This window comes from Erinaceus europaeus, chromosome 14, assembly GCF_950295315.1.
Source record: "Erinaceus europaeus chromosome 14, mEriEur2.1, whole genome shotgun sequence".
NCBI lineage: Eukaryota > Metazoa > Chordata > Mammalia > Eulipotyphla > Erinaceidae > Erinaceus > Erinaceus europaeus.
Window position 1 is genome coordinate 29,356,469 of NC_080175.1, and position 12,405 is coordinate 29,368,873.

The window sequence follows — 12,405 nt, forward strand, 5'->3', positions numbered from 1 at the left end:
ACTTTGGTGCAATACACCAGCTCCAGTTCCGGTTCTACTTGTGTTTTCTCTTCTGATCTTATTTTTCAACTTGGACACCTGGGTTGCTTCCAGGTTTTGGCTATTACAAATTGTGCTGCTAAGAACACATGTGTACACAGATCTCTTTAGATGGGTGTGTTGGGTTCCTTAGGATATATCCACAGGAGAGGAATTGCAGGATCATAGGGTAGGTCTATTTTTAGCCTTCTGAGAGTTCTCCAGACTATTCTTCACAGAGGTTGGACCAGTTTACATTCCCACCAGCAGTGCAGGAGGGTTCCTTTGTTCCCACAACCTCTTTGACATTTGTTGCTGCTACCTTTTCTGATGTATGACATTCACACAGGAGTGAAGTGGTATCTCATTATTGTCTTTATTTAAATTTCTCTGATAATCAAAGACTTGGAGCATTTTTTTCATGTGTTTCTCGGCCTTTTGGATCTCTTTTGTGAATATTCTGTCCATGTCTTCTCCCCATTGTTGGATATGATGGGCCTGTTCATATTATCTAGTTCCTTTTTATTTAATTTTGGAAGTTTGTAGGTAAGTTTGGGTTAATTCTGTTTGGGACCCTCTGGGCTTCTTGAACCTTTTTGTCTTTTATGTTGTCTAGACTAGAGAAGATCTCAGCTATTATGTCCTGAAGAATGCTTTCTTCCTCTCCCTGTCTTTCTTCCTCTGGTAAGCCAATAATGTGTGTATTATTTCTTTTGAAGTCATCCCATATGTCTCTGTTGTTGTTTTCAGTATCTCTTAATCTCTTTTTGAGATCTCTTCTTTTTTAGTTGTCTCTAATTTATCCTCAATCTTGCTAATTCTATCTTTAGCCTCATTTATTCTATTCTCTCTCCCTTGTACTATTTTCTGTAGTTAATCTTTTTTGTTACCATGTTCTGATACTGTTTTAGTTTGTTCAGCTAATTGCGTTCTTAGCTCAGCTATTTCAGCTTTCAGCTCTCTAATAACCTTGATAGTGTTTTCTTCCAGATTCTCATTTGTTGTTTCTATATTTCTTTTTTTTAAAATAGATTTTATTTATTTATTAATGAGAAACATAGGAGGAGAGAGAAAGAACCAGACATCACTCTGGTACATGTGCTGACAGGGATCAAACTCAGGACCTCATGCTTGAGAGTCCAATGCTTTATCCACTGCACCACCTCCTAGACCACTGTTTCTGTATTTCTGATGACAATTCTTTCAAACTCTTTACTCACTCCTGTGACTCTTTCCTTAACAAGTGTTTGGGTGTTGACCTCACTATTTTTTTTAAACATTTTATTTATTTATTTTCCCTTTTGTTGCCCTTATTGCTTAACATTATTGTGGTTATTGATGTGGTTGTTGTTGGATAAGAGAGAGAGAAATGGAGAGAGGAGGGGAAGACAGAGGGGGAGAGAAAGACAGACACCTGCAGGCTTCACCGCCTGTGAAGCGACTCCCCTGCAGGTGGGGAGCCAGAGGCTTGAACTGGGATCCTTTAGCCAGTCCTTGAGCTTTGCACCACGTGCACTTAGCCTACTGCACCACTGCCCGGCTCCTGACCTCACTATTTTATAGTTCAGCCTTTGGGGGGCTTTTAGCTGGACTCTTGTCCTGGTTTATTTCTCCAATATTTCTTCTTGTTGGTTTAACCATTCTATATAGTATGTTATGAGGTCCCTCTTTTAGTACTTTTAAAATTACTGATCACTCTTGCCTGGATTGACTTGTGTCTAAGTAAGGTACTTAAACAGTTCACAGTTGTGGAAATTAACAGTTGTTTCAATATTATTTCAACCCCTGAGTTGGAGCACAGAGGCTGTTAAAGCCTCTTTTATTCTTTTTCTTCCCTGTAGGCTATGGGAATCTGAGGGCTTTTAAACTATAAGTAGGCTTCTTAGCTTAATCACTCACTCCTGTCCAAGAGATAAAGCAGGGTGGGGGAGAGATAATACAGTGGTTATGCAAAGAGAGTCTCACACCCCAAGGATCCAAAGTTCCAGGCTTAATTAAGCTTCTCTGCCAAACTGTTGGGCCCTGTGAGTTTCTAAACAAGTCTCGTTTATAGTCTGTAGGTTCTGAGGCAATTATTCACCATGTTCTCATCAGGAGAACAATGTGGAAAGGCTCCCACTATACAGCCCCAACGCTAGGCCACTGAGGTGTAGCTCTTCTCCTGAGTTTCCTGGTCAGTTCTCTATTCCCAGATGTCAGCACAGGGCCTCCCCCCTGCTGCTCCAGCCTCTGAGGGCAGTAGCAATGGGGACTCGCAGTTGCATTTGGTGAGTCTTAGGGGAGTCCTCTCCTCCCTTCAGCAGCCTTTTTGTTGGTAAAACAGACTGGAGATGGTGCCTCAACTGGTAAACTGCTGGACTGTTACCAGCCACTCAATCTCTCCTTAGGCTCCTCTCTGTTCATTGCACCCCTCCTCTCTCTCTCCTCCGCGGCCCGCGCACAACAACATCTGGCTCAACAACAGTTCATGAGCCACACATGTTTGCACTCAATGGTGATTTGGTGGGTTCCTGAAATCGTTCTAGTCCTGCCTTGTTGGGTCCCAGGTGGTCTCCTTTGGTATTCCTAGTTGACCCAGGAGAGGAGAGGAGAGAAACACAGCAGCTGCTGCTCCGTAGCCTCTTTCTTTTTTTTTTTATTAAGGGTGTTAACACATAACAGTGGATTCATTGACATACAACTTCATTATGTACTAGCCCCCCAAAGTTTTCTCCCTCTCCCTCTACAGAGTCCTTTGCTTTGGTGCAGTACACCATGTCTAGTCCATGTTTCTCTTTGTGCTCTATATCTCTGGTCCTAAGTCCCTAATAAGTGAGATTGTATTTAATAAAGCCGTTATTAAACATTGCTAAGCTCAATCGGACTTGAAAGGTAGTACCTGGGGCCAGACGGTAGAGCAGTGGGTTAAGTGCACATGGTACAAAGCTCAAGGACAGGCATAAGGATCCTGGTTTGAACCCCAGGCCCTCACCTGCAGGGGGATTGCTTCACAAGCAGTGAAGCAGGTCTGCAGATGTCTATCTTTCTCTCCCCCCTCTTTCTTTCCCTCCTCTCTCAATTTCTTTCTGTTCTATCCAGCAACAACAGCAATAGCAATAGCAGTGACAACAGTGACAATAATAACAAGGGCAACAACAACAATAGAAGAAAAGTAGTACCTTATGATCATTAATACTCATTGAAAATTACAGACTGGTGTGCAAAAAAAAAAGTGAGATAATTTGATATTCACCTTTATCTTTTTTGACTTATCTCATTCAACATGATGTCCTCAAGCTTCATCCAAGAGTATACTACGGATACATCAGTTTTTAAAAATTTTTTTATTATTTATTTTCTCTTTTGTTGCCCTTGTTGTTGTAGTTATTGTTGTTATTGTTGATGTTGTTGTTGGGTAGGACAGAAAGAAATGGAGAGAGGAGGGGAAGACAGAGAGGGGGAGAGAAAGGCACCTGCAGACCTGCTTCACCACCTGTGAATCGACTGCCCCGCAGGTGGGAAGCCAGGAGCTCGAACTCGAGATCCTTACTCAAGTCCTTGTACTTTGCGCTATGTGCGCTTAACCTGCTGCACTACCGCCCAACCCCCAGGATACATAATTTTTAACAGCTGAGTAGTATTCTGCTGTGTATATATATATCATGACTTTTTTAGTCACTCAGCTGATGTTGGACATCTGGATTATGAAAGAAAGTCCTTTTTTTTTTATAAACATTTTAAAAAATATTTATTCCCTTTTGTTGCCCTTGTTTTATTGTTCCAGTTATTATTGATGTCATTGTTGTTGGATAGTCAGAGAGTAATGAAGAGAGAGGAGGGGAAGACAGAGAGGAGGAGAGAAAGACAGATACCTGCAGACTTGCTTCACTGCCTGTGAAGCAACTCCCCTGCAGGTGGGGAGCTGGGGGCTCAGACCAGGATCCTTACTGCGGTCCTTGTGCTTTGCGCCACATGCGCTTAACCTGCTGCGCTACTGCCGAACTCCCAAGACAGTCCTTTTTTGACCGAAGCTTAGGTTAATTTTCTCTACAAGTTTAGTCAGATGTTTTACTGTTCTTGCTTAATTTAGGAGCTTTTATCTTCTTTTAGAACCCAGTTTGCCCATATCTCTTGCTGCCACCACTCCTTCCTGTCCCCAGTAATCTACCTGCCTTTCTTACCTGAGTTACCTCCCCTCCCCTCCCCTCCCAATACTATTCAATCATTTGTTGAACCACTCACTCACTCTTCCATAGGATGAACTAAACCGTTTCTCTTTCATCAAAACCTGTTGTTGAAAGTCTAATCTGAACACTCAGTAAGAGATTGGGAAGGTAGCTCAGTATTAAGAGTACAGGACTTGCAAGCATGAGAGCCTTGCTCCATCCCCAGCGCCACATCCTGGCAGCACCACTACCAGGGTAATGCTCTTATTCTGTCTCATCCTCTTTAATAAATCTTTTTTAAAAAAAGAAAGAACAGGCCATGTGTATTGCATGGTGACCATGCTAAATGGATTTGTCATTCCCACCCTAGGAGAATCTATAATACAGAGTAGCCTATCTTTCCAGTATTGTCCAGCCTTTATCCAGAGTTGTTTTCTCTGCCTTCTACTTCAGCCGTGTCCCCCACATTGGTTGATTGTGTTGATTGTTACCGTCCTCCGGACATCTAGCCACTTGTCTTGGTTTATACCTCATTGTGTCTGCAGCTGTAAACTGGACCTTTTTCTGTCACCCAACACCCCCTTGACACCCTTCCACTTTCATCTTCAGACTTTTCTGCAGGTCACTCATGTATGGTATGGCATTTTATTTTGTGAGATGATTGGCTATATAAACTTCATTTATACACGAGACCATTTAAAAATTGTATCATAAGGCAAATATGGCTCTTTTCAACATTTTCACTTCCAGAGTACTGCATAGTCATTATGCTGTCTCCCCTACCCTTAAAACAAACAAACAAAAACTCTAATGTCTGAAGCTCTGATGTCTAATGTCTGATATCTAATGTCTGAGGTCTCAGGTCGAGTCTCCCACACCACCACAAGCCAGAGCTGAGTAGTGCTCTGGGGAAAAAAGAAAGAGACAGAGAGAGAGAGAGAGGTTTTTTTAAAATTAATTTATTATTTATTCATTTATTTAGTGGCCTATTTCAGGCTTACTGAAATGTCATGTCCAAGCACTGAACTCCAGTTTTCTTGTCTCCAAATCTTTGTCTCTCTTTTTTTTTTTTAATTTGTTTTTTATTTAAGAAAGGATAAATTAACAAAACTTAGTCTCTTCTTATACCTCTCCTATGTGGCCTCCTTGTCTCTAATCCTTCTCCCGTCTGTCCACTGTCTTTCTCTGCTATTCTGCAGGCATCCTGACTACAGAAGTGGCAGTTTGGATTAATATTGGGTTGTTGGAAAAGTCATGACACATTTTTGCATAGAAAATATGTCAAGACGTTTTTTTTTCTTTTTTCCTCTTTTTTTTTTTTTTTTTTTTTTAAATAGAGTATGCTCAGCTCTGGCTTATGGTGGTGTGGGAGATTGAACCTGGGACTTTAGAGCCTCAGGCATGAGAGTCTCTTTGCATAACCATTACGCTATCTACCCCCTTCATGACATTTTCTGACAGCTCACTGCTTTGTGTCTATGTAGCACTAGGCTCATTGAAAACGAGGTGGTACAATGGATAAAGCACTAGACCTTCAAGCATGAGGTCCTGAATTTGATCCCCAGCAGCACATGTACCAGAGTGATGTCTGGTTCTTTTCTCTCCTCCTATCTTTCTCATCAATAAATAGATAAAATCTTAGGAAAAAAAAAAAAGAAAAAGGGGAGTTGGGCGGTAGCACAGCAGGTTAAGCACACGTGGTGCAAAGTACAAGGATTGGAGTAAGGATCCTGGTTCAAGCCCCTGGCTCCCCACCTGCAGGGGAGTCACTACACAGGCGGTGAAGCAGGTCTGCAGGCGTCTGTCTTTCTCTCCCCCTCTCTGTCTTCCCCATCTCTCTCCATTTCTCTCTGTCCTATCTAATAAGGATGACATCAGTAACAACAACAACAATAACTACAACAACAATAAAAAAAAAACACAAGGGCAACAAAAGGGAAAATAAATTTTAAAAAGAAAAGAAAAGAAAAAGAAAACAAGCATTAGCTCTGACTCAGGTTGCTACCGGTACTGGAGCTCATTTTGGAGCTCATCTCTCTCTGCTCGGAAAAGGGCTTTCTTAACCCGTCAATTTGACTTACTCCCTAGTCCTCAAGTACCGGAAGGGTGATGAAGATAGCCTCATGGAGAAAATTTCTAAGCTGAACATTCACTCCATCATCAAAAAGTCCAACCGAGTTAGCAGCCACCTGAAGCACCTTACCGGGTTTGCACCACAGGTGAGAGTCCTCCGCTTGTAGGCTTGGGGCATCTTTGCAGCTCTTCAGTGCTCTGCAGCATGGCCGGCGTGGTGTTCATTGGCATGATTTCCTTCCTAGTGTCTCCTGGGTATAATAAAGATTCAAAGTACAAATAACAATAATAATAACAACAACCTGTTTAGCTCCTGTACACTTAAAGGAAACCCTGCAGACCTGAGTGACACTTTCCCGTGTAGTTTCCATCCTAGTTACATGCCTCCCACTCCCATGCCTTCCACTGTTATAAGTAGAGAATTACAGGATTGGAGTGCCAGGAGTTTGGCACAAACCTCCCTCCTTCAGTAAAATTCTGAACATTAGGACTTACTTCCTGATTGTAGCCATCCAGCAATCTCTTTTCTGCATTGGACAACTTGTCTCGCACCTGGACTCGTTTCTGTTCACAACTGTCTTACTTTGTGTGATTGTACTGTATTTACAAGTGGGCCTGAATATAGGTTCTCCAGATTGTTCTCCAGGATGTTTTGACCCTGCTTCCCAGGCAAGAGACTTAATCTGAACCTTAGAAGGGCAGGTTTGGTCTAGGGAGGGAAGCGGACAAGCCAAGTAAGGCAACAACACAGGTGAAGACACTGAGGTCAACCTATGTGGGCAGCACCGGGGACAGTAAGGAGAATAGCCTAGACAAGGCCAAGGATTGAGTTCAGAGCAGGGGACATAAGAGGATCAGAGAAAGGGATTTTTCAAAAATACATAGGTGGGTTCCATGCAGTCAAGTCTGATCCAGGGAAACATTAAAGGGACATACTTTTGTCAATAAAATGGATGGAGGGAGAGTCTAAACTTGCTGATGACATCTGTCTCTTTTGAATAGATAAAAGATGAAGTATTTGAAGAAACAGAGAAGAACTTCCGAATGCAAGAACGGTTGATCAAATCTTTCATCCGAGACCTGTCTCTCTACCTCCAGCATATTCGGGTGAATAAAGATCTTGCCCTGGTTCAAGTCACATAAGTGAATTCTGTCTGCAGATTTGCTCATGCAATAAATAAACACTGAATAATACAGACACTTTGATAGGACACACAGATGTGTCCATTGAGACCCTGATAGATTATGTAAAAGCCAGCTGTCATCTGCTACTTCAGCACTGATGTTAATTTTTTTTTAATTTCTGAATTGGGGAATTAATGCTTTACATTTGACAGTAAATACAATAGTTCATACATGCATAACATTTTTCAGTTTTCCATATAACAATTCAACCCCCACTAGGTCCTCTGTCATCCTTCTTGCATGTGTATTCTCCCCACCCACCCACCCAGAGTCTTTTACTTTGGTGCAATACGCCAATTCCATTTCAGGTTCTACTTGTGTTTTCTCTTCTGATCTTGTTTTTCAACTTCTGCCTGAGAGTGAGATCATCCCATATTCATCCTTCTGTTTCTGACTTATTTCACTTAACGTGAATTTTTCAAGATCCATCCAAGATCAGCTGAAAACAGTGAAGTTACCATTTTTAATAGCTGAGTAGTATGTGTATATATATATGTATATATGTATATATACATATATCACCATATATATACATATACCACAAGTTGCTCAGCCAGTCATCTGTTGTTGGACACTTGGGTTGCTTCCAGGTTTTGGCTACTACAAATTGTGCTGCCAAGAACATATGTGTACACAAATCTTTTTGGATGGATGTGTTGGGTTCCTTAGGATATATCCCCAGGAGAGGAATTGCAGGATCATAGGGTAGGTCCATTTCTAGCCTTCTGAGAGTTCTCCAGACTGTTCTTCACAGAGGTTGGACCAATTTACATTCCCACCAGCAGTGCAGAAGGGTTCCTTTTACCCCACAACATCTCCAGCATTGGCTGCTGTTACTGCTGTTAGTATTTTTAATGAGGTAAGTGTAGCTGGAAGCATTGCATAGGCTTTCGGTGTGTTGTATTATGAATCTTCATCTTTATATCACACGCTTGCACACCACCACAAGTCCAGCTTCTGTCTCGATCCATGTACTTTTCCCCCTTTCTACTGTTTTGCATCTCCTTCCCCGTCTGATAATTACTGGCCCCGATAGCCCTGGTTCTCTCAAATAAATCAATCTTTAAAAAAAGACTACAGAGGGAGTTGGGCGGTAGTGCAGCAGGTTAAGTGCAGGTAGCGCGAAGTGTAAGGATCCCGGTTCGAGCCCCCGGCTCCCCACCTGCAGGGGAGTCGCTTCAAAGGCGGTGAAGCAGGTCTGCAAGTGTCTATTTCTCTCCCCCCCCCCCCCCGTCTTCCCCTCCTCTCTCCATTTCTCTCTGTCCTATCTAACATTGACAACATCAGTAACAACAACAATAAAAAACAAGGGCAACAAAAAGGAAAATAAATAAATAAATATCTTAAAAAAATTTTATAGATGACGGGTATAATTTCATATCACACCCTTCACCAAAGTACTATGCCTTTGCACCCCCCCCCATAGCTTACTTTTAAAACTGTCCTTTCTTTTCTTTAAGAAAAATTGTGTATAGCTAAAGTGTTAGGAGATTCACCTAGGTTGAATAATGAAACTAGAATACTGTTTTGCCTTACTTGTTCTTGTCACTGACTCCAGGAATCAGCATGCGTGAAGGTAGTGGCTGCTGTGAGCATGTGGGACGTATGCATGGAGAAGGGACACAGAGACTTGGAACAGTTCGAAAAGGTGCATCGCTACATCAGTGATCAGCTTTTCACAAATTTTGTAAGTGGCTCTATCTTCAACCGTTTTTTTTTTAAATATTTATTTATTGATTTATTCCCTTTTGTTGCCCTTGTTTTTTTATTCTTGTAGTTATTACTGTTGTTATTGATGTCATCATTGTTGGATAGGACAGAGAGAAATAGAGAGAGGAGGGAAAGATGGTGAGAGAAAGATAGACACCTGCAGACCTGCTTCACCACTTGTGAAGCTACTCCCCTGCAGGTGGGGAGCCGGGGATTCGAACCAGGATCCTTATGCTGGTTATTGCACTTTGCGCCACCTGCGCTTAACCTACTGTGCTACCGCCCGACTCCTGACTCTTCTTTCTGTCCTGCTCTGTCCAACATTGCTGTTCACTGGCTACAGAATCAGTGGAGTTGCACAGGTGCAAAATCCCTGATTTTCAAAAGGAAATATGGATTATCTCTGGTGGATGACTATAGGAGTAATTGTTTTATGCATATTTTTACTTTTGTAAAAAGTGGGGAGCTGGGGGGCTCAAACTGGAATCCTTATGCCAGTTTTTGTCCTTTGGGCCACCTGCGTTTAACCAGCTGTGCTACCACCCGACTCCCCTCAACCCAGTTTCTGTGCCTTGGCCCTCTTAAGTTATCTATATCCAGTTCCTGAGGAAATTAATTCAGTGGAGACATGTTCCACACATGTTCCTGGAGTCTTAGTTCAGTTAGTTGAAAGGGCAGGCATGACCCATGTATGGTCCCTGCCCCTTCTCTCTCTGACATACACAGAATGAGAAAAGTTGCCCCTGGAGGGGTGGTATCATGTATGTATTGAGGTCCTAGCAGTGCAAAATGTAAGTAAATAATTTTTTATACTTATTTATTTTCCCTTTTGTTGCCCTTTTTTTTTTTATTGTTGTTGTAGTTATTACTGTTGTTGTTATTGATGTCATCGTTGTTGCATAGGGCAGAGAGAAATAGAGAGGAGGGGAAGACAGAGAGGGGGAGAGAAAGATAGACACCTGCACACCTGCTTCACTGCCTGTGAAGTTAATCCTCTGCAGGTGGGGAGCTGGAGGCTTGAACTGGGATCCTTACACCGTTCCTTGACGCTTCGCGCCAAGTGCACTTAACCCGCTGCTCTACCCCCCGACTCCCCAGTAGATAATTTTTTTAAGAGAGAGGGTTCTAAGTTGAGAAGATAGCAGAATGTGCCCACATGCTGGTGCTGGATGGGTCGAGCCCTGTTGTTGCATCTGCTGGGATGCAGCTTGTGGGCTTGGAGCAAAACAGGTGGTATGGGAAGTACTAAGATCAGCCAGAAGGATATTGTGGGGAATATCAATCACAGGAAACTGAGCAGTGTTCTTCTCTCATCCCCACAGAAGGAGAGGACAGAGCGGCTTGTCATCTCTCCCCTAAATCAGTTACTGAGCATGTTTACAGGACCCCATAAGCTGGTACAGAAACGCTTTGACAAGCTCCTGGACTTCTGTAACTGCACTGAACGGGCAGAGAAACTAAAGGACAAGAAAACACTAGAAGAGCTACAGTCAGCCCGGAACAACTACGAGGCCCTGAATGCCCAGCTGCTGGATGAGCTGCCCAAGTTCCACCAGTACGCCCAGGGCCTCTTCAGCAACTGTGTCCATGGCTATGCCGAGGCCCACTGTGACTTCGTGCGCCAGGCTCTGGACCAGTTAAAGCCGCTGCTCTCGGTGAGCCCCTTGCTCCCCATGTGGAGGAGTCTCTGAGAGCCTCCTGGGATTTTCTAGGACTGCACGGTAGGGCTGTGCTGTGTGAGAGAGGACTCAAACGAGATAGGTTAGTATCTCATTCAGTAAGCAGCGAGAGAGGGGGTCGGGGGCACCCAGATCTTTACTTGGCATATATGATGTTTGTCATCTAACTCAGGACCAGAACTCTGCACATCAGACCAGAGTTTTATCACTGTGTCACTAGTTTGTCCCCAGCCGTGAAACCTGGGACTTTTACTTTATTCTTTTTTTTTTTAAATTTGTGATTAATGGTAGTTTACAAGATTGTAAGATTCCAGTGTACAGTTCCATATCACACTCACCACCAAAGTAATATATCCCCACCCTCCTGCTATCTATTTTTTCTAAAGCTTTTCTTTTCTTTTTTATTTATTTTCCCTTCTGTTGCCTTTGTTTTTTTATTGTTGTTGTAGTTATCGTTGTTGTTGTTGATGTCGTCGTTGTTAGATAGGACGAGAGAAATAGAAAGAGGAGGGGGAGACGGGGAGAGAAAGACAGACCCCTGCAGACTTGCTTCACTGCCTGTGAAGCTACTCCCCTGCAGGTGGGGAGCCGGGGGCTCGAACCGGGATCCTTATGCCGGTCCATACGTAGTTCTATATTTTTTATTGGATAGAGACACAGAGAAATGGAGAGGGAGGAGGACATAGAGAAGGAGAGAGACACCTGCAGCCCTGCTTCACCACTTATAAAGCTTCCCCACCACAGGTGGGGACCAGGGGCTTGAACCTGGGTCCTCGCACACTGTAATGTGTGTGCTTAACCAGCATCACTATACTTCTCACAAGTCTTTTTAAAAAAATATTTACTTAACCTCCCTGCAGCCAAAGATGGGGCTCTGCCCACTGTTTGCCTGTTACCACCCACCAGCAGTCATACCCTTGGCCTCCCAGATGGAGAGGTGGCAGGCAAAATAAAAGAAAGAAATGAAAAAAAAAAGTATTTATTCCCTTTTGTTGCCCTTGTTGTTTTATTATTATAGTTATTGTTGTTATTGATGTTGTCATTGTTGGATAGGACAGAGGGAAATCGAGAGAGATGGGGATGACAGAGAGGAGGAGAGAAAGACAGACTTGCAGACCTGCTTCACTGCCTGTGAAGCGACTCCCCTGCAGGTGGGAAGCCGGGTGCTCGAACCGGAATCCTTACCGTGGTCTTTGCGCTTTGCGCCACGTGCACTTAACCCACTGCGCTACTGCCTGACTCCCACTTCTCACAATTCTTTTTTTAAATATTTATTTACGTATTCCCTTTTGTTGCCCTTGTTGTTTTATTGTTGTAGTTATTATTGTTGTTGTTGGATAGGACAGAGAGAAATGGAGAGAGGAGGGGAAGACAGAGGGAAAAAGAAAGATAGACACCTGCAGACATGCTTCACCTCCTGTGAAGTGACTCCCCTGCAGGTGGGGAGCCGGGGGCTCAAACCAGGATCCTCACGCTGTCCTTCCGCTTTGGGCCACATGCACTTAACCTGCTGTGCTACTGCCCAACTCCCTTTATTCTAATTTTTATTATAAAATGGAAATATTGAAAAGACCATAAGATAAGAGGGGTAAAGT

The 12,405-nt window shown here is 43.1% G+C and overlaps 1 protein-coding gene across 5 annotated transcripts in view; it reads left to right on the top strand.

Annotated features, from left to right (window-relative positions):
* DNMBP (dynamin binding protein) overlaps positions 1-12,405 on the top strand; it is a 135,595-nt gene that overhangs the window by 110,458 nt on the left and 12,732 nt on the right. For all 5 annotated transcript variants that reach the window (XM_007530263.3, XM_060171494.1, XM_060171493.1 and 2 more), the window contains 4 exons: positions 6,252-6,382; positions 7,239-7,343; positions 8,980-9,108; positions 10,454-10,786. In XM_007530263.3, the coding sequence (XP_007530325.1) occupies positions 6,252-6,382; positions 7,239-7,343; positions 8,980-9,108; positions 10,454-10,786 (698 nt within the window). The remainder of the gene's footprint in view (positions 1-6,251; positions 6,383-7,238; positions 7,344-8,979; positions 9,109-10,453; positions 10,787-12,405) is intronic.